At 38.5% G+C, this 22,806-nt stretch overlaps 1 protein-coding gene across 4 annotated transcripts in view; it reads right to left on the bottom strand.

The window, feature by feature from the left end:
* RALGAPA2 (Ral GTPase activating protein catalytic subunit alpha 2) overlaps window positions 1-22,806 on the bottom strand; it is a 341,643-nt gene that overhangs the window by 259,623 nt on the left and 59,214 nt on the right. For all 4 annotated transcript variants that reach the window (XM_028123771.1, XM_028123769.1, XM_028123770.1 and 1 more), the window contains exons 4-5: window positions 22,474-22,531; window positions 4,334-4,377 (exon numbers count right to left, since the gene is read on the bottom strand). In XM_028123771.1, coding sequence (XP_027979572.1) covers window positions 4,334-4,377; window positions 22,474-22,531 — 102 coding nt within the window. The remainder of the gene's footprint in view (window positions 1-4,333; window positions 4,378-22,473; window positions 22,532-22,806) is intronic.

Genomic DNA, 22,806 nt, shown 5'->3' with positions numbered 1-22,806 from the left:
AGAACAGACCACATACTGGGTCACAAATCAGGTCTCAACCGATACCAAAAGACTGAGATTATTCCCTGCATATTCCCAGACAATAATGCTTTAAAACTGGAACTCAATCACAAGAAAAAATTTGGAAGAAATTCAAACACTTAGAAGCTAAAGACCACTCTGCTCAAGAATGTTTGAGTCAACCAGGAAATCAAAAAAGAACTTAAACAATTCACGGAAACCAATAAGAACGAAAATACATCGGTCCAAAACCTATGGGATACTGCAAAGGCGGTCCTAAGGGGGAAATATATAGCCATCCAAACCTCACTCAAAAAAACAGAAAAATCCCGAATTCACCAACTAACTCTACACCTTAAAGAACTAGAGAAAAAGCAACAAACGATGCCTAAGCCATGCATTAGAAGAAAAATAATTAAGATTAGAGCAGAGATCAACGAATTAGAAACCAGAAACACAGTAGATCAGATCAACGAAACTAGAAGCTGGTTTTTTGAAAGAATTAATAAGATCGATAAACCACAGGCCAGACTTATCCAAGAGAAAAGAGAAAGGACCCAAATTAATAAAATTATGAATGAAAGGGGATAGATCACGACTAACACCAAGGAAATGGAAACAATTATTAGAAATTATTATCAACAACTATATGCCAATAAACTGAGCAATCTGGATGAAATGGAGGCCTTCCTGGAAACCTATAAGCTGCCAAGACTGAAACAGGAAGAAATTGACAACCTGAATAGGCCAATAACCAGTAACGAGATGGAAGCAGCAATCAAAAACCTCCCAAAAAACAAGAGTCCAGGGCCTGATAGATTCCCCGGGGAATTCTACCAAACAACCAAAGAAGAAATAATACCTATTCTCCTGAAGCTATTTCAAAAAACAGAAACAGAAGGAAAGCTTTCAGACTCGTTCTATGAGGCCAGCATTACCTTAATCCCCAAACCAGGCAAAGACCCCATCAAAAAGGAGAATTTCAGACCGATATCCCTGATGAATATGGATTCCAAAATCGTCAACAAAATCCTAGCTAATAGGATCCAACAATACATTAAAAGGATCATCCACCACGACCAAGTGGGATTTATCCCCGGGATGCAAGGGTGGTTCAACATTCACAAATCAATCAATGTGATAGAACACATTAACAAGAGGAGAGAGAAGAACCATATGGTCCTCTCAGTTGATGCAGAAAAAGCATCTGACAAAATATAGCATACTTTCCTGATTAAAGCTCTTCAGAGTATAGGGATAGAGGGAACATTCCTCAAGTCCATAAAATCCATCTATGAAAAACCCACAGCAAGTATCATATTCAATGGGGAAAAGCTGAGAGCCTTTCCCTTAAGATCAGGAACACGTCAAGGATGCCCACTCTCACCACTATTGTTCAACATAGTACTATAAGTCCTAGCAACAGCAATCAGACAACAAAAAGAAATAAAAGGTATTCAAATTGGCAAAGAAGACGTCAAACTCTCTCTTTTCGCAGATGACATGATACTTTATGTGGAAAACCCGAAAGACTCCACCTCCAAATTACTAGAACTCATACAGCAATTCAGTAATGTGGCAGGATACAAAAGCAATGCACAGAAATCAGTTGCTTTCTTATACACTAACAATGCAACTGTAGAAAGAGAAATCAGAGAAACGATTCCATTTACAATAGCACCAAAAACCGTAAGATACCTCGGAATAAACCTAACCAAAGAGGTAAAGGATTTATACTCTAGGAACTACAGAACACTCATGAAAGAAATTGAAGAAGACACAAAAAGATGGAAAAACATTCCATGCTCATGGATTGGAAGAATAAACACTGTTAAAATGTCTGTGCTACCCAGAGCAATCTAGACCTTCAATGCCATTCTGATCAAAATTCCAATGACATTTTTCAAAGTGCTGGAACAAACAATCCTAAAATTTGTATGGAATCAGAAAAGACCCTGAATCGCCAAGAATGTTGAAAAAGAAAAAAAACAAAGCTGGGGGCATCACGTTGCCCAATTTCAAGTTATATTACAAAGCAGTGATCACCAAGATAGCATGGTACTGGCACAAAAACAGACATATAGACCAATGGAACAGAATAGAGAGCCCAGATATGGACCCTCAACTCTATGGTCAAATAATCTTTGACAAAGCAGGAAAAAATATGCAATGGAAAAAAAGACAGTCTCTTCAATTAATGGTGCTTGGAAAATTGCACAGCTATATACAGAAGAATGAAACTCGACCATTCTCTAACACCATACACAAAGATAAACTCAAAATGGATGAAAGACCTCAGTGTGAGACAGGAATCCATCAAAATCCTAGAGAAGAACATAGGCAGTAACCTCTTTGACATTGGCCACAGCAACTTCTTTCAAGATACATCTCCAAAAGCTAGTGAAACAAAACCAAAAATGAACTTTTGGGACTTGATCCAGATAAAAACCTTCTGCACAGCAAAGGAAACAGTCAACAAAACAAAGAGGCAACCCACAGAATGGGAGAAAATATTTGCAAATGACACTACAGATAAAGGGCTGGTATACAAGATCTATAAAGAACTTCTCAAACTCAACACCCAAAAAACAAGTAAGTCAAAAAATGGGCAGAAGACATGAAAAGACACTTCTCTAAAGAAGACATACAAATGGCTAACAGACACATGAAAAAATGTTCATCATCATTAGCCATCAGGAAAATTCAAATCAAAAGCACATTGAAATACCACCTCACACGAGTTAGAATGGCAAAAATGGACAGGGCAAGAAACAACAAATGTTGGAGAGGTTGTGGAGAAAGGGGAACCCTCTTACAGTGTTGGTGGGAATGCAAATTGGTACAGCCACTTTGGAAAACAGTGTGGAGGTTCCTCAAAAATTTAAAAATAGAGCTACCCTATGACCCAGCAATTGCACTCCTGGGTATTTACCCCAAAGACACAGATGTAGTGAAAAGAAGGGCCATACACACCCCAATGTTCATAGCAGCAATGTCCACAATAGCCAAACTGTGGAAAGAGCTGAGATGCTCTTCAACAGGTGAATGAATAAAGAAGATGTGGTCCATATATACAATGGAATATTACTCAGCCATCAGAAAGGATGAATACTCAACTTTTACATCAACATGGATGGGACTGGAGGAGATTATGCTAAGTGAATAAGTCAAGCAGAGAAAGTCAATTATATGGTTTCACTTATTTGTGGAACATAAGGAATAGCATGGAGGACATTAGGAGAAGGAAGGGAAAAATGAAGGGGGGAAATCGGAGGGAGAGATGAACCATGAGAGACTATGGACTCTGAGAAACAAACAGGGTTGGGGGGGGTGTTAGCCCGGTGATGCGTATTAAGGAGGGCATGTACTGCATGGAGCACTGGGTGTTATATGAAAACAATGAATCATGGATCACCACATCAAAAACTAATGATGTACTGTATGGTGACTAATATAAGATAATAAAATAAAATAAAAAATAAATAAAATGAATAAAATAAAATAGGAGGGATAAAATATGGAATCTACGGTGAAGCTAGGAATAGCTCATCTCCCTTTTTCAACATGTAAGAGATAGTTAACAACAAATTTAAGTGGCTGTAAGTGTTTAAACTGGTACAAAACAAAAAATATATGAACTTATCAAAGGTACACACATAACCTGATTAGCTACAAGTGAATAACCTCCCATAAGATACATATTCGAGGCTGGCTTCTTTTGCCATTTATGTTTTAGGGTCATTTTATCTAGTATCAAATGGTATATATCATTATAAAAGGTATGTTCGTTTCAAAATAAGCCAAAGTTAACCTAAAGTACAAGATCAATCTGCTGCAAACAAATAGGTAAATATTTAAAAGTAAGGCTCTGCTGCTCTTTCCCCCACAATAGTTCTCAAAACCAGCAAAAATAATTCAGAGACAACTATAATTTTAACAAGATTACTGGGGTGAACAGAATCCAGCACATTAACTCTGAAGCTTGGAGAGGAATTAGCTTCCTCCCTTTCCTGATGATAAAAGTGGAGCATTTAGCGCCTTGCCAATGGTTCCCTGACTGTACACAGCAGAATCAAAATTAGAATTCCAAATTCCAAACTCTGAATCCCAAGCCCTGTTCTCTGAATAATATTTAAAATGTATATCACAGTAAATTATGATGTAAGAACAAAAACTCTAGCAATATTTGCCATATAATTTTCAATTTAAAATAAAGTTGAGTGGTTTTTAAACATCTTTTTCCCCCAAAAATGGCCTAATTTTGTCACTTTGTGGTACTAATAAATTTAAGAATGATACAAAATGCCATTGCACATTCATCTAAAATAAATACCTTAATAGAATTTCCAGTGTGTAGAAGCTTCTTTAAAGTTGAGCCTGAAAGTTTAAAACACTAAGTTAGAAATAGAGTATGTAAATTTATACCATACACAGAAAAAAAACTCAAAATGGATTAAGATATATTTTAAAAGATCAGTTTTAGAAAGAAAATATGTACTTATAACAAAAAATATAATTTTTAAAAAATAAAACTTACCTTCAGAAACAAAGCAATGTCATAGGAGACAGAGATATATCTTTAAGATGAAAGTACTTTAAGTATGAACCTTTTCAAAACTCTTAAAAGAGTCAAAATGATTGATATTAAAGTAAGATATATGCCCACAGTGGATTATGGGTAAATATCTCATCATGCATAAAATAAATGATTTTTTCTAATTTCTAAAGTTAAAAATAAAACTGCTCACAGAACATTTTACAAGAACATTTTGCAAATATTCAAAACAGCATGTTTCTTTCCTTGTAGCAACAATCACATTTATGGGTTCAGTCCTCTAGCAGAATCTTTGGTCGCTGTCAAGGAGGAATCAAAGTTTACTCAGAACTACACCAGTCAACTGCAAAAACTTTGATGCTGCAGCCCTCTTCAATTAGAAAGCCTCTCTTATGAGGATGGAAACATGTTACCCATCATTCTATAAATGTGGTCATGTCTTAGTATGGAGATGGCTTGGCAGCCCTACCTAAATATCAGATGTAGGCTCCAAATGGGATCTTAACCTTAAAGAAGGAAGTAATCTTTAAAAATGAAAATATACTGGAAGTTAGGCAAGAGAACCTTTCCTTCCATATTTTTCTGGGAAGAAAACTATTTAGATCTCCTGATGAAGTTTTATGCAGTAATTAAAACTTGGACATCAAAACATATTTTCCCCACCACTGTATTTCAAAGAGATGTTCCACCAAGAAATAGAGCTAGTCTCAACAAATTTCTATAGGTCATCTTCATGTGGATAGATATATGCATGTTAGTTAAATGCATACAATTTTGTAATTGCTGTGCCATTTATAATACTGGGGCTTAGTGGAAACTCACCATTGTTATGACTACGTTACAGCACTAAATCACCAATGGTTTGTGAAAGAGTAAGGGAAGTTAAAGTGCCCTCCTCCCTCTACTTCTCCTGTTACCAAACCATCTCCAGTAATTTTTGGTCTAGAGCCACCACTTACTGGACTAAGCTCTCTCACAGCTACGATTCAAGTGCCTGTGCTCATGGGACTGTTTTATCCCATACCTCTCCTTAACCTGGGGCCTTGTCCCTTGCCTCCATGTTCATCCATTCTTGGACAAAGTCTGGTGTGCCTCAGTTTAATACTGGCTCCAGTATGCCCATGAGGACCTCACGTGGTTGGCAGGGTCAACAGACACTCCACTCCTTAAGAGATTTGAGATAAAGTCTGCACACAGCTCTCCTCCTGGACATCTGGCAAATCCATCATCTTGAAACACATTCTTGGAAACACTTTCTCCTGGTCATTGTGTATGACCACTGGGGCTTCTCAGCCCTTTCTCTTCTTAGAATAGGTCTACAGTTTTACTTTTAACGTTTAGTCTACCGACAGTTGCCTATATACACTCATTTCTACACAGAGAGAAGAAAAATATTTATAGAAAGGACAGCCTTTACAAAGAGACATACAGAATGTCTGATCCATATCTGCCAACAGTCTGACTTTTTTTTTTAAATTAACCTGATAATTTGTTAGAGCAGCAATAGAAAACGAATACATACATATTTGATCTATCCCATCTTGTATTTAGAAACTCCTGTATGTGTAAAGTAGTACAGCTTGGCAGTTACAAGCCAGAGTCAGAAGTCAGACTGCTAAGGTTCAAATCTAGGTTCTGCACTTACTGTATAACCTGAGTCAGTTACTTAATCTCACCATGCCCGAGTCTTCTCATCTGTAAAATGGGATATTAACAGTGCCTACCGTAGCAGATTGTTAATGAAGTTTAAATGAGTTCATATATACAAATGCTTAGAACAGTGTCTGGTTTATGAAAAGTACATTTTCCCCACAAGATAAGGCATCAGCTATTCTCTAAGACACTCTTTTAATTTTTCTTTCTTTTTTTTTTTTTTTTAAGGAGGCTCCATGCCCAGCATGGAGCCCAACTCAGGGCTCAAACTCACAACCCTGAGATCAAGACCTGAGCTGAGATCAAGAGTTGGATGCTTAACTGACTGAGCTACCCAGGGGACCACTGAGGCATTCTTTTTTAAATAAGAACAATGTTAGAAAGAATATTTGTGCACTAGGGGCACAAAGCATAGTGTTTCAACATGAAAATCAGTGATAAATACCTCAGAGCTTTGCCTGGCTACTTTAGGTATTTGTTAAGGTCCTAAGTTCACAAAGATATTGCTACTCTACCATTATGAAATCCTTTTCATTTTAATTTCAAAAAGTTTCTCTCTATATATCACACCTGTTTGGACTGTTATTTTTATTTCTTTATTTTTTTAGTATTATGTTATATTAATCACCATACATCACATCATTAGTTTTTGATATAGTGTTCCATCATTCATTGTTTGTGTATAACACCCAGTGCTCCATGCAGAATGTGCCCTCTTTAATACCCATCACCAGGCTAACCCATCCTGTTTGGACTTTTAAATACCCCACCCACACTATGATTATACCCACCCCTATCTTTTTCAGGTGCTTCTTCAACCCTACTGGTTGCCACTATATTGATTCATGTGAGGAGAAAACGAATAAATGAGTAAATAAAATCTAGCTGGACTAGATTCTATAAATTAGATTCAATGGTTGGACTGATTCTAGGAACTTCTAACTTCTATTGGCTAACTTTTATTGTATTTTATAAATATTCTTGAATGTGAGTCTTATTGCTTCTAAGAAGGGCTGGGTCTAGGACAAGAAGAGTGAGGGGTCTGCACAAGATTTAAGGACCAAAAACTCAGTAATCAAAAAAAATAATATTTTAATACAATAGCTTCTAAAAATCAAAATTAATGCAAAAAAATCCATGATGAACATTATTAAAGTTTTAAATAAGTACCAGTGTTCAGCTGAGCCATACTGGAGCCTAAGGTAAAAGGAAAAATGTGTACCACTATAGACATGTTTTTATGTATTTTTAATGGTTAATTTTTTTCCAGAACATTTAATCATTGAAAAAATATTGAAAAAAACAAAATCTCGATATTGAACAATTGAAAAATATTAAAACTCATCATTAGCTTAAATATTTTGTTTATAACACAAAATGCATTATAATCTTACTTTCCTGGCTTTAATGGAACAAATCCAACAATATTTTCAAAATCTTCTTTGCTTATCTCATTTTCAATTTGTGAGAACTGCAATGCTTGACAATTTCTCTTGACAAAGTAACAATCTTGTAGATAATCTTTTTATGGCCACTAGTTCACAAAGATAGTTCTAATCTAACTTTAACATTATAAAAGGGATTCTTACTTGGTTTTAGTATTTTTTTTAAAAAACTCTCTGTATCATGCCTCAAACCAATTAATAAAGCAAAGGCAGTATAGCACACCAGGAAAGGTACAAGAACACGGAGAAACACACCTTGGGGTGCTGGTGTTGCAAGGTGTGCTGAAAGGTGCCAGTCGAGCAGGAACACAGAACTTTCTGGCACTACAGTATCTACAATAAGCACTCAGAAGCAGCACTCCACTGGAGGGATTTGAAATTAATCTCAAAAGGAAGCACTGGGTGTTATACGAAAACAATGAATTGTGGATCACCACATCAAAAACTAATGATGTATTGTATGGTGACTAACATAACATAATAAAATAAAATTTAAAAAAAAGGAATCATGGACCTAAATGTGAAACATGAACCATAGAATTTCTAGAAGTACACATAGAAGATCTTTGTGATCTTGGGTTAGACAAAGAGTCCTTAGACAGGACACCAAAAACACAATCCATAATAGAAAACTTTATAAACTGGACCTTATAAAAATTAAAAACTTTTTACTCTTTGAATGACACAATTAAGGGAATGAAAAGACAAGTCAGAGATGGCAGAAAATATTTCTAAGTCACGGATTTCATAAAGCACTTAAATCTGAAATATATAAAGAACATTCAAAATTCAATACTAAAGACAAACAACTCAATTAAAAAATGGTCAATCAGGTGGAGCAAGATGGTGGAGGAGTAGGAGACCTGGGTTTCGTCTGGTCTCAGGAATTCAGCTGAATAGGGATCAAACCATTCTGAACACCTACGAACAGGAGATCGAAGAGAAGAATAGCAACAACTCTCTGAACAGAAAAGCGACCACTTACTGGAAGGTAGGACGTGCGGAGAAGTGAATCTGAGGTGATATTGGGGAGCATAGATGGCGGGGGAGGGGGCCTCCGTCGGCCGCTTCTGGCAAGTGCTAGAGCCGCGGAGCGCAAAATCGGAACTTTTAAGAAGTCGGCTCCACTGAGGGACGTCGCTCCAGTGGCTAAGTGGGGGGAGGAACCCTCGCGGGACAGTGTGGTCTCAGGACGCTCGGGGTCACAGAAAAACCGGGGGTGCCTGAGTGTGGCAGAGCTCTCAGGTATCAGAGTGGGGTAGCCGGCTACAGAGACAGAGCCAAGGCGCGGGCTCTCAGCTCGGGGTTGCCATAAAACGTGATCCGCGGCCCAGTCGGGCCACTGCTGCTCCAGCAGGGACCCAACAGACGGCAGAGCCGGGGAGACTCCCCTTCCTCCCCGGGGGAAGAGAAGCATGGGAGCGCACCGCAGGGATCTGCTGGATTTGGAGACTCCACACGGGGTCGGGTGCCAGAGATAGAAACGCTGGGTCACAGGCCGGGTGAGCACAGAGTGCGGACAGAGACCAGAGACACTGGAGTCACTGCTTTTCTCTGGGGGGCGCCCTGAAGAGTGGGGCCCCGAGTTCTCAGCTCCTCCGGGCGGAGATTGGGAGGCCACCATTTTCACTCTGGTCCTCCAAAGCTGTACCGAGAGCTTCCAGGGAACAAAAGCACCTGAGAGCAAACCCAAGCAGATTGCTTAGCCCGGAACGACAAGGGTGGGGCAATTCTGCCTCCAGCAAAGACATTTGGGAACCACGGCAACAGGTCCCTCCCCCAGAAGATCAGCATGAACGGCCAGCAAGCCAAGACCAAGTTTACCGATCAAGAAGAACGGGAGAACTCCAGCGGTAGGGGAATACTGCACATAGAATTCATGGCTTCTTTACCATGATTCATTAGTTTTTCAAAGTTAATTTTTTTAACTTTTTTTTTTGAATTTTTCTTTTTCCGTTTTCCAACCAACACCTTATCAATCCCTTTTTTTAAAAAAATTATTTTTCATTTTTAGAGTCATATTTTATCGCTTCATAGTAGTTACCCTTATTTTGGCATAAATATAAGTTGTTCTCTCTTTAAAATTTTGAGATACAGTTCTTCTAATAGATCAAAATATACCCTAAATCACTAGTGTATGGCTTTGTTCTAGTCTCCTGCCTGATCACATTCTCTCCTTTTTTTTTCTTCTTTTTTTAATCTTCTTTCTTTTTTCAAACAACTTATATTATAAATTCCTCTTATAAAATCTTTTATACTTTTCATCTTTACAGTCATCTTCCACCCCTTCATTATAACAACCCTTATTTTGTACATATATGTCTTTCTCCCTTTAAAATTTTAGGAAGCACTTTCTTTTAACAGACCAAAATACGCCCAAAATCTACTGTGTGGCACTGATCTATACACTAGTCTGATCATATTTGATCATATTCTGTTTTTTTTTTTGTTCTGTTTTTGTTTGTTTTTAATCTTTTTTTCTTTTCTCTTTCTTTTTTCTTTCTTTCCTTTTCTTTTCTCCTGGTTTCAGGTCTTTTCTGATTTGTATAGAGTATATTTACTGGGGACGTTGTAAACCTGCTAGCATTGTGTTCTCTCATTCATCTACTCTCCTATAGACAAAATAACAAGATGAAAAAAATCACCTCAGCAAAAAGAACAAGAGGTAGTACCGTCTGCCAGGGACCTACTCAATACGGACATTAGTACGATGTCGACCTAGAGTTCAGAATCATGCGTTTAAAGATACTAGCTGGGCTTAAAAAAGCGTGGAAGTTATTAGAGACACCCTTTCTGGAGAAATAAAAGAACTAAAATCTAACCAGGTCGAAATCAAAAAGGCTATTAATGAGGTGCAATCAAAAATGGGGGCACTATTTGCAACGACGTGGATGGAACTGGAGGGTGTTATGCTGAGTGAAATAAGTCAATCAGAGAAAGACATGTATCACATGACCTCACTGATATGAGGAATTCTTAATCTCAGGAAACAAACTGAGTGTTACTGGAGTGGTTGGGGGTGGGAGGGTTGGGGTGGCTGGGTGATAGACATTGGGGAGGGTATGTGCTACGGTGAGCGCTGTGAATTGTGCAAGACTGTTGAATCACAGATCTGTACTTCTGAAACAAATAACGCAACATATTTTAAGAAAAAAGAAAAAGAAGAAGATAACAGGAGAGGAAGAAAAGGGGAGTATGTCAGAGGGGGAGATGAACCATGAGAGATGATGGACTCTGAAAAACAAACTGAGGGTTCTAGAGGGGAGGGGGGTAGGGGGATGGGTTAGCCTGGTGATGGGTATTGAGGAGGGCACGTTCTGCATGGAGCACTAGGTGTTATGAACAAACAATGAATCATGGAACACTGCACCAAAAACTAATGATGTAATATATGGTGATTAACATAACAATAAAAAATTAAAAAAAAATGGGGGCACTAACTGCTAGGATAAATGAGGCAGAAGAAAGAATCAGGGATATAGAAGACCAAATAATGGAAAATAAAGAGGCTGAGGAAAAGAGAGATAAAGAACTACAGGATCACGAGGGCAGAATTTGAGAGATAAGCGATACGATAAGAAGAAACAACATTAGAATAATTGGGATCCCAGAAGAAGAAGAAAGAGAGAGAGGGGCAGAAGGTATACTGGAGCAAATAATAGCAGAGAACTTCCCTAATGTGAGGAAGGAAACAGGCATCAAAATCCAGGAGGCACAGAGAACCCCTCTCAAAATCAATAAAAATAGGTCAACACCCTGACATCTAATAGTAAAACTTACGAGTCTCAGACACAAAGAGAAAATCCTGACAGCAGCTCGGGAGAAGAGATATGTAATCTACAATAGTAGAAAAATTAGATTGGCAACAGACCTATCCACAGAGACCTGGCAGGCCAGAAAGGATTGGCATGATATCTTCAGAGCACTAAATGGGAAAAATATGCAGCCAAGAATACTATATCCAGCTAGGCTGTCATTGAAAATAGAAGGAGAGATAAAAAGCCTCCAGGACAAACAAAAACTAAAGGAATTTGCAAACACGAAACCAGCCCTCCAAGAAATACTGAAAGGGGTCCTCTAAGCAAAGAGAGAGCCTAAAAGCGGCATAGATCAGAAAGGAACACAGACAATACACAGTAACAGTCACCTACAGGCAAAACAATGGCACTAAATTCCTATCTTTCAATAGTTACCCTGAATGTAAATGGGCTAAATGTCCCAATCAAAAGACACAGCCTATCAGATTGGATTAAAAAACAAGACCCATCGATATGCTGTCTGCAGGAGACTCATTTCAGACCCAGACACCCCCACGTTGAAAGTGAGGGGGTGGAAAACCATTTACCATGCTAATGGACACCAAAAGAAAGCTGGGGTGGCAATCCTTCTATCAGACAAATTAGATTTTAAAACAAAGACTGTAATAAGAGATGAGGAAGGACACTCTATCCTACTTAAAGGGTCTATCCAACAAGAAGATCTAACAATTGTAAATATCTATGCCCCTAACATGGGAGCACCCAATTTTATAAGGCAATTAATAACAAAAGCAAAGAAACACATTGACAACAATACAATAATAGTGGGGGACTTTAACACCCCTCTCACTGAAATGGACAGATCATCTAAGCAAAAGATCAACAAGGAAATAAAGACTTTAAATGACACACTGGACCAGATGGACTTCCCAGATATATTCAGAACATTCCATCCCAAAGCAACAGAATACACATTCTTCTCTAGTGCCCATGGAACAGTCTCCAGAATTGAACACATCCTAGGTAACAAATCAGGTCTCAACCGGTACCAAAAGATTGGGATTATTCCCTGCATATTTTCAGACCACAATGCTTTGAAACTAGAACTCAATCACAAGAGGAACGTCAGAAAGAACTCAAATACGTGGAGGCTAAAGAGCATCCTACTGAAGAATGAACGGGTCAACCAGGAAATTAAAGATGAATTAAAAAAATTCATGGAAACCAATGAAAATGAAAACACAACTGTTCAAAATCTTTGGGATACAGCAAAGGCAGTCCTAAGAGGAAAGTATATAGCAATACAAGCCTTTCTGAAGAAACAAGCAAGGTCTCAAATACACAACCTAACCCTACACCTAAAGGAGCTGGAGAAAAAACAGCAAATAAAGCCTAAACCCAGCAGGAGAAGAGAAATCATAAAGATCAGAGCAGAAATCCATGAAATAGAAACCAAAAGAACAGTAGAACAGATCAACGAAACTAGGAGCTGGTTCTTTGAAAGAATGAACAAGATTAATAAACCCCTGGCCAGACTTATCAAAAAGAAAAGAGAAAGGACCCAAATCAACAAAATCATGAATGAAAGAGGAGAGATCACAACCAAACCAAGGAAATACAAACAATTATAAGAACATATTATGAGCAACTCTATGCCAGCAAATTAGATAATCTGGAAGAAATGGGTGCATTCCTAGAGATGTATCAACTACCAAAATTGAACCAGGAAGAAATAGAAAACCTGAACAGACCTATAACCACAAAGGAAACTGAAGCAGTCATCAAAAATGTCCCAACAGACAAAAGCCCAGGGCCAGATGGCTTCCCCGGGGAATTCTACCAAACATTTCAAGAAGAATTAATACCTATTCTCCTGAAACTGTTCCAAAAAATAAAAATGGAAGGAAAACTTCCAAACTCATTTTATGAGCCCACCATTACAGCCCACCATCAGCCCACCTGATCCCAAAACCAGACAAAGACCCCATCAAAAAGGAGAATTACAGACCAATATCCTTGATGAACATGGATGCCAATAGGATCCAACAGTACATTAAAAGGATTATTCACCATGACCAAGTGGGATTTATCCCTGGGCTGCAAGGCTGGTTCAACATCCACAAATCAATCAACGTGATACAATATATTAACAAAAGAAAGAACAAGAATCATATGATCCTCTCAATAGATGCAGAAAAAGCATTTGACAAAGTACAGCATCCTTTCTTGATCAAAACTCTTCAGAGTATAGGGATGGAGGGTACATACCTCAATATCATAAAAGCCATCGATGAAAAACTTACAGTGAATATCATTCTCAATGGGGAAAAGCTGAGAGCTTTTCCCCTAAGGTCAGGAACGTGGCGGGGATGTCCACTATCACCACTGCTATTCAACATAGTATTAGAAGTCCTAGCCACAGCAATCAGACAACAAAAAGAAATCAAAGGCATCCAAATCGGCAAAGAGGAAGTCAAACTCCCACTCTTTGCAGATGATAGGATACTTTATGTGGAAAACCCAAAAGACTCCACCCCAAAACTGCTAGAACTCATACAGGAATTCAGTAAAGTAGCAGGATATAAAATCAATGCACAGAAATTAGTGGCATTCCTATACACCAACAACAAGACCGAAGAGAGACAAATCAAGGAGTCGATCCCATTTACAATTGCACCCAAAACCATTAGATACCTAGGAATAAATCTAACCAAAGAGGCAAAGGATCTGTCCTCAGAAAACTAGAAAATACTCATGAAAGAAATTGAAGAAGACACAAAGAAATGGAAAAACGTTCCATGCTCATGGATTGGAAGAACAAACATTGTGAAGATGTCAATGCTACCTAGAGCAATCTACACATTCAATGCAATCCCCATCAAAATACCATCCACTTTTTTCAAAGAAATGGAACAAATCATCCTAAAATTTGTATGGAACCAGAAAAGACCCCGAATAGCCAGAGGAATGTTGAAAAAGAAAAGCAAAGCTGGCGGCATCACAATTCCGGACTTCCAGCTCTATTACAAAGCTGTCATCATCAAGACAGTATGGTACTGGCACAAAAACAGACACATAGATCAATGGAACAGAACAGAGAGCCCAGAAATGGACCCTCAACTCTATGGTCAACTCATCTTTGACAAAGCAGGAAAGAATGTCCAATGGAGAAGACAGTCTCTTCAACAAATGGTGTTGGGAAAATTGGACAGCCACATGCAGAAGGATGAAACTGGACCATTTCCTTACACCACACACAAAAATAGACTCCAAATGGTTGAAAGATCTAAACGTGAGACAGGAGTCCATCAAAATCCTAAAGGAGAACACAGGTAGCAACCTCTTCGACCTTGGCCGCAGCAACTTCTTCCTAGAAACATCGCCAAAGGCAAGGGAAGCAAGGGCAAAAATGAACTATTTGGGATTTCATCAAGATAAAAAGCTTTTGCACAGCAAAAGAAACAGTCCACAAAACCAAAAGACAACCGACAGAATGGGAGAAAATATTTGCAAATGACAGATCAGATAAAGGGCTAGTATCCAAAATGTATAAGGAACTTATCAAACTCAACACCCAAAGAATAAATAATCCAATCAAGAAATGGGCAGAAAACATGAACAGACATTTTTCCAAAGAAGACATGCAAATGGCCAACAGACACATGAAAAAGTGCTCAACATCGCTTGGCATCAGGGAAATCCAAATCAAAACCTCAATGAGATACCACCTCACACCAGTCAGAATGGCTAAAATTAACAAGTCAGGAAACGACAGATGTTGGCGGGGATGCGGAGAAAGGGGAACGCTCCTACACTGTTGGTGGGAATGCAAGCTGGTGCAACCCCTCTGGAAAACAGTATGGAGGTTCCTCAAACTGTTGGAAATAGAGCTACCATACAATCCAGCAATTGCACTACTGGGTATTTACCCCAAAGATACAAATGTAGGGATCCGAAGGGGTATGTGCACCCCAATGTTTATAGCAGCAATGTCCACAATAGCCAAACTGTGGAAAGAGCCAAGATGTCCATCAACAGATGAATGGATAAAGAAGATGAGGTATATATACACGATGGAATATTATGCAGCCATCAAAAGGAATGAGATCTTGCCATTTGCAACGACGTGGATGGAACTGGAGGGTATAATGCTGAGTGAAATAAGTCAATCAGAGAAAGACTTGTATCATATGACCTCACTGATAGGAGGAATTCTTAATCTGAGAAAACAAACTGAGTGTTGCTGGAGTGGTGGGGGGTGGGAGGGATGGGGTGGCTGGGTGATAGACATTGGGGAGGGTATGTGCTATGGTGAGTGCTGTGAATTGTACAAGATTGTTGAATCACAGATCTGTACTTCTGAAACAAATAATGCAATATATGTTAAGAAAAAAAAAGAAGAAGATAGCAGGAGGGGAAGAATGAAGGGGAGTAAGTCGGAGGGGGAGACGAACCATGAGAGACGATGGACTCTGAAAAACAAACTGAGGGTTCTAGAGGGGAGGGGTGTGGGGGGATGGGTTAGCCTGGTGGTGGGTATTAAAGAGGGCACATTCTGCGTGGAGCACTGGGTGTTATGCAGAAACAATGAATCATGGAACACTACATCAAAAACTAATGATGTAATGTATGGTGATTAACATAACAATAAAAAAATTAAAAAAAAGGTCAATCGATTCAAACATACAGACTGCCAAAGATATACAGATGGCAAATCGCACATGAAAGATGCTCCAGATCACTAGTCATTAGAGAAATGCAAATTAAAACCACAATAAGATACCACTACGACTAAAATAAAAAGACTGATCATATTAAGTGTCAATGAGAATGTAAAGTAACTACAACTGTCATACTGCTGGTGAGAATGTCAACCATTATGGGAAGCACTCTGGCAGTCAAACATATAACTTTATACGATTCAGCCATTCCATTCTCAAGAGACAGGAAAGCACATGTGGACTTAGAGACTTGTACACAAATGTTTACAGTAGCTTTGTTTATATCCAAATACTAGAAGCAGCCCAAATGCCCATCAACAAGTGAGTGGATAAACAAACCATGGTATATCTATACAATGGAATACTATACTACTGAGAAATGAACCATTAATATATGCACCAACACAGAATATCAAAATAATTATATTGAGTGAAAGAAGCCAAACAAAGAAGAGTATATACTGCATGATTCTATTTCTATAAGATTCTAGAAAATCAAATTAATCTATAATGACAAAAAGCAGATCAGTGGTGACCTGGAGGACTGGGCAGGAGGGTGGGAAAAGAGCATGAGAAAACCATTGGGAATGATGGCTATGTTCATTATCTCGATTGTTATAATGATTTCACAGGTATACACCTATGTCAAAACTTCTCAAAATTAACATTATCTATACATATTGTTTATTGTATGTCAATTATACTCCCCCAAAAGAGCTGTTTTTTTGAAAAGGAAAAAACAGAGCAGGTGGTCTGGAAGTGACTAAGTGAAAGATCAGGAGGACAGAGGTTGTGCTCAGATACAGGTCTGTATGATGACAAGAGTGCAGAAGAAAACCAGGAAACCATGGAGGGTGAGGGGTCAAGGAGCTGATGGGTAACTTGATAAGAAGGGAAAGGACTCGGAGACAGCTAAGCCATTAAAAAAAAGGCAAGTAGGCAGATCAGAAGATATGGCAGCAACAGGGACAGACAAGGCCTAGTCAAGGGAGAGGTTTCCACAGAGGGGGTGGTGGATGAGGTCTGGAAATGACCTTGGAGAAGAAAGACCATGATCTCACTCCCACAGGCCTGAGGGAGACAAAGAAGCCTGATTTGAGAAAAGCCAGGTTTCAGAGAGCCGAGGAGGTGAAACCAAGAGGGTGAGGCTCTAGGGCTGTCGCTTAACCCAGTGAGAGGATTTCCAGAGGGTCGAGTACAAACTGGGAAGGAGGGCAAGAAATGCAGGCAACGATGACAAAAGCACCCCAGAGAGGACCCTGGGAAGACACCAAGTGGGTCCAAGGGGCATCAGGCTCAGCCATCACCTGGTGACATGAAGGCAGTTCAGCCTGGCTGCAATGCATCTCTGAGGGAGCCCTAGTGTAAAGTGCACAGGAGACCCTGTTCCCTCAGGAAGAGGGGGCTGTGGTGTGTCCTGACTACGAGGAACCCAGGGAGGGCTGTCGGGCTCAGGGTCCCAAGCAGTAGTTAGAGCCCAGTGAGCTGTAGAAACTTTGAGAAATAAGGCTGCTCAGAGGTTGTGTTCACAGCCCAAGCACTGTCAGGCCACTGGGTAGCCCAAGGCATAAAGCAAAGGATACTCTTAAAAAGTCATAAACAAATCTGCAGTTTAATTATGCATTGGTTTTTATATTCTGTATAAGAAGAACCTGGTTGAGCAAAGATTAATAATGACTCCTATAAAAAACACATATGAACCACATCTTCTTTATCCACTGGTCTGTTGAAGGGCCATTGAACTGTTCTTTCCACAGTTTGGCTATTGCGGACATTGCTGCTATGAACATTGGGGTGCATATGGCCCTTCTTTTCACTACATCTGTGTCTTTGGGGTAAATACCCAGGAGTGCAATTGCCGGGTCAGAGGGTAGCTCTATTTTTAAATTTTTGAGAAACCTCCACACTGTTTTCCAAAGTGGCTGTACCAACTTGCATTCCCACCAACAGTATAAGAGGGTTCCCCTTTCTCCACAACCTCTCCAACATTCATTGTTTCTTGCCCTGTCAATTTTTGCCATTCTAACTGGTGTAAGGTGGTATCTCAATGTGGTTTTGATTTGGATTTTCCTGATGGCTAATGATGATGAACATTTTTTCATATGTCTGTTAGCCATTTGTATGTCTTCTTTGAAGAAGTGTCTGTTCATGTCTGTTCATGTCTTCTGCCTAATTTTTGACTCGATTATTTGGTTTTTGGGTTTTGGAATATTACTCAGCCATCAAAAGGATGAATACCTAATTTTACATCAACATGGATGGGACTGGAGGAGATTATGCTAAGTGAATAAGTCCAGCAGAGAAAGTCAATTATCATATGGTTTCACTTATTTGTGGAACATAAGGAACAGCATGGAGGGCACTAGGAGAAGGAAGGGAAAAATGAAGGGGGGGAATCGGAGGGAGAGATGAACCATGAGAGATGATGGACTCTGAGAAACAAACTTAGGGGGGAATGGGTTAGCCTGGTGATGGGTATTAAGGAGGGCACATATTGCATGGAGCACTGGGTGTTATACAAAAACAATGAATCATGGAACATTACATCAAAAACTAATGATGTATTGTATGGTGACAAACATAACATAATTAAATTAAATTAAATTAAAAAAAAACATATAAGGTACTGTGTGAATTTTCCCTTTGAGCCCAATCCTTTAAACCCAAGGGCTATTTATTTTGAAGATTTTTGATATAAAACATCTCTAGTACAAAATAAATCCTTCCACCCACAGCAAACATTTATTGCAAACAGGCATAGCACTGTACACTGAATGGGACAAGAAATCTGCTTCCTTGAGGCTCATGAGCAGTAAACCTTCCAAAGCAAACACATATAACTTGAATTCTATACTGATGATGCATGGGCACATGAAAGGGGGCCACAGCCTGCCCCTGCACCAAATACCCTTGGTTTACTGATGTGCCATTTTTATCATCTCCTCACATCCTGTCAGCTCTCATTATTACAGAGGTAAGGCTTCAAGTGCCCACCCTTGTCCACCATGATGTATTGGCCTAAAATTGGCTTTAGGAAAATCTTCTCATTCGTAATTAGTCACGGAATTTACAAACCGTTGAGTAGCAGGTTGGCAGACATCACAGTTGGTGAGTGTTCTGTCAGCCACTTCCCTAATCTTCTTACTCTCTAAACCTCACTTGAAGCAGTATCTCCAGATGCCTGGAATAATGAACACTGTTCATTTCACATTACAACACTTAGAGTCCAAACAGGCTTCCTCATTCAATGGCTTATATAAATCCTTAAGCATAGAAAAACTTACAGACTATTTTCTCCCTCTAAAAACAGTTTAGAGAGAAACAGAACCTCTCTCTTTGCTACTGACAAAACAAGATGGCAGGATAAGAAACTCACTTCAAACATTGTGGCAGCTGATGTTTCAAATTGACTTCTTTCTCTGTATAAAACCTAGCTATCCAGTAGGTCTGAGAACTTTTAAGACTTGCAGAATATAGGAATTGCTCTTATTTTAGGTTTCTATACTTAGGGACATTATTTGTAGTGTGGGGCAGGAAGTATACCGAATCAGTGGTATATAAACCCAGCTTCAAGGTTCTAAACCAGCATTCCAGAGTATCTTGGCCACTATCGGCCACAGTAACATTTAATTAAGAAGTTTATACAGTAGTGTTCTTCATATTAGGTAAGAAATATTAGATATCTAGAATATAAAAGATCTAAAATAAGGAATATTAGATACCTAGAATGTCTGGAACTGACTAGTGAAAAGCTTCCTGCCCTAGCCTCAACAGGTTTCACAGAAGTCAAGAAGATGCTGACGCTATGGAAATATTTAAGGCACATTCCTTTCCCTTTAAAATCTGGTGTTTCCTTATAGTTTCTTAGTTTTTATAACTAATTTGGTCAAGACCTTGAGTGACATATGGTGGCCGTTTTAACAAATCCAAATAAACTGGGAAGAATGGAAGAGAGTGAGGTCAAGAAAATGTGTAGAATGGCTAATCCACAATCCCCTACTGGAAATTTCAAAATCTAAGAATCAATGAAAATTAAAGCTTTTTGTGTGGAATTTACAGTGGACAGGACCTGACCTGAATCTGAACTCATGTGGTGGCAACACCCGACTAACCTGAGGCTACTTCATATCTTAGGCTGCAGAAATAAGAATTCTCTTGGTTACAAGGTACTGTCCAGTCCCCTGGGGTGTTACATATAGATATCAACATTGTGTTAATGTTTGCTGAACATCAATACACCACATTGCCATTCTAAAATCTGAAAAATTTTGATTCCAAAGTACATTTAGCCTGAAGATCATCATAAAAGGTATGTGGACCTGCCTAATCACCAACTTCTACCCAGTTTGATAAATCATGCAAAAATACATTTATCTGAAAAGAGCCTGTTTAATTCAAGTATTAAGCATATAAGCATCAAAATAAGGATGATTTTATATGCAAATGCTCATACTTCAACATTCTGAAACATGACTCACACTGGCCGTGTTTTACAGCCAGTTTATTCTATACACGAGATAAACTAGCTTATTCTACACACTAAACTAGATAAACAGCACCTGCTCTTATGCTGGCTCAGGGGACTAGTACTCTGCAATCCCAATCCAAGAGTCACTATTCTTGGTCAGACACTATTAAACTGGGTAAAAAGCTACTTGTACCTGCAATCTTAACCAGTCCATGTGGTAATAGTAGCCAGAATTAAGGTAATACCATACACCACCTCCGAGATGCATAAAGTTTCACAACACAAATAGTAAATGAATTTCTACACCCAGTTCTAGTAAGTTTATTCAGGATGAGGGGGGCCTATTAATCTTCAGACATTTTAAAGTACTCTCTGTAGAAAATGAGTATCCTTTTCATACATATGACAAAACAGAATGGATGGATTATACCTAGCACAAATAAAAAATTCTGCATGCAGTTATTTCTCATTTTCATCCATTCCTGCTACACCATGGAGCGTTACAAATCCCTACAATTCCTCTTCAGATTATACTTACCATTTGATTTTTAAATTTTTACTTTAAATACACAATGTTGAAGTATCAATGAACAGAAATGCTATCAATAACACTATAATTTAAAGGAAAATCTTCTTTGTGTATTTGAAAGATTTAAAGACCAAGGCTTCTACCTTCAAGTAATGATTTAATCATTCAGTTCGGGAGATGTATTTATTATATATATTTCACTAAACAGTTCAGTTTATATAAGTATCAGTTATATTTTTTCACATAAATAGTACTAAATTAAATTTGGGATTCTGAATTTTGAAATATCCACCGAAAGTGCCATGTTCTTTCAGGTCCCATGTCTTTCACAGATTGATCTCTCATCTAGGAAACCCTTTCCACACTTGTATTTCAAGGCTCAGGTAGTGATTACCTCTCTTGAAGCCTTCCTCAAGTCCTCTGAATAGAATTGTTCGACTTTCTTTGCTACCATTACACTTTTCGTAGCAACAATTATACTGTAATTATTTTTTTTTCTCACCTATCCCTCACCCTGGCAATCAGCTTATATAATACAAGCATGGTGAGATATTCTTCATTTCTACCCCAGAACTTTTGTTTCTCCCTCAATAGATATTTGAATGAATGATCAGAGAGTAAAGATGCCATTATGAGGTTATGTTCTCCTCAAATATGATCATCTGTCAAGGAGGAAAAAAGGGGGAACTGTCAGTCTTCAAAGGCAGAAAGACCAAACCAGACACTCTTTAAAAAGAAAGTAGGATTCACAGTCAATAGCACAAATTACACCAGTTGTGCCATGAATATTAAATTGAGAGGAAACACTGCTCGATGTCAAGAGCTGCACAGAAAGCACAGCAGTGGTAACTTGGCTATATTTCAAGTTCCCTCCTGCTGCCACACCCTAAAGCATTCAACCAGAGTATCTCTGCATCAATGATAAAGTCTTGAAGAACAAGATATTTTTCTAAGAAAAAAATGAAAAGTTACTTAAAAATACTCTGGATCAAATGTTTCTCAATTTTGTGCACAGGAATCCCCTGGAGCTCTTGTTAGAAATGCAGACTGTGATTTGGTAGGTCTGGCTGGGGCCTGACATTTTACATTTTCTAACAAGCTCTCAGGTGAGGCTGATGCTGCTGGTCAATGAACCATCTTTTTTAAGGAGCACTTATGACGTAGGGATAGATATTCTATTTTCCTCCAAAGTGCAGGTTGGACTTGTCTTACTTTTAACCAGAATACCCTTGTTACCATTCCTTGCTATAACCTAATCTTGATGGTGCTAATTATATAAAATATTACTGAAAATTCAACTGGAAAAAATCTGTATCACTTTAGAAATCTTTAAATTGTTCTTACCTATACTCTGGTAATGCCATCGAAAGAAAATTCGTTCAGGTAGAAATTGCAGTATTTTCTATAAAACAAATTTAAAAATTGTTAAGATATAAAGAGAAAATAAACTACACATTTCATGATAGTACTGTGTGTGTGTGTGTGTGTGTGTGTATCAGAAAAGAAAATCTATTTCCAATAACGTAAATAGTGCACCTGATCCTGTAGCCCATGGGACAGTGTCTTTTACTTGCCCCAAGCAACCTTCCTCCCCTGAGAAGAGGGAAAAAAACCCTAAAATGATCATTTTATCTTAATTAAATCATAGTCATTGCTTAAGTTTATATTAAAAGAATA

This window comes from Eumetopias jubatus, unplaced genomic scaffold (genome assembly GCF_037043125.1).
Source record: "Eumetopias jubatus isolate StellerSeaLion01/CBP00866 unplaced genomic scaffold, mEumJub1_p1.0 scaffold_9, whole genome shotgun sequence".
NCBI lineage: Eukaryota > Metazoa > Chordata > Mammalia > Carnivora > Otariidae > Eumetopias > Eumetopias jubatus.
This window is presented reverse-complemented; position numbering and strand designations above follow the sequence as displayed.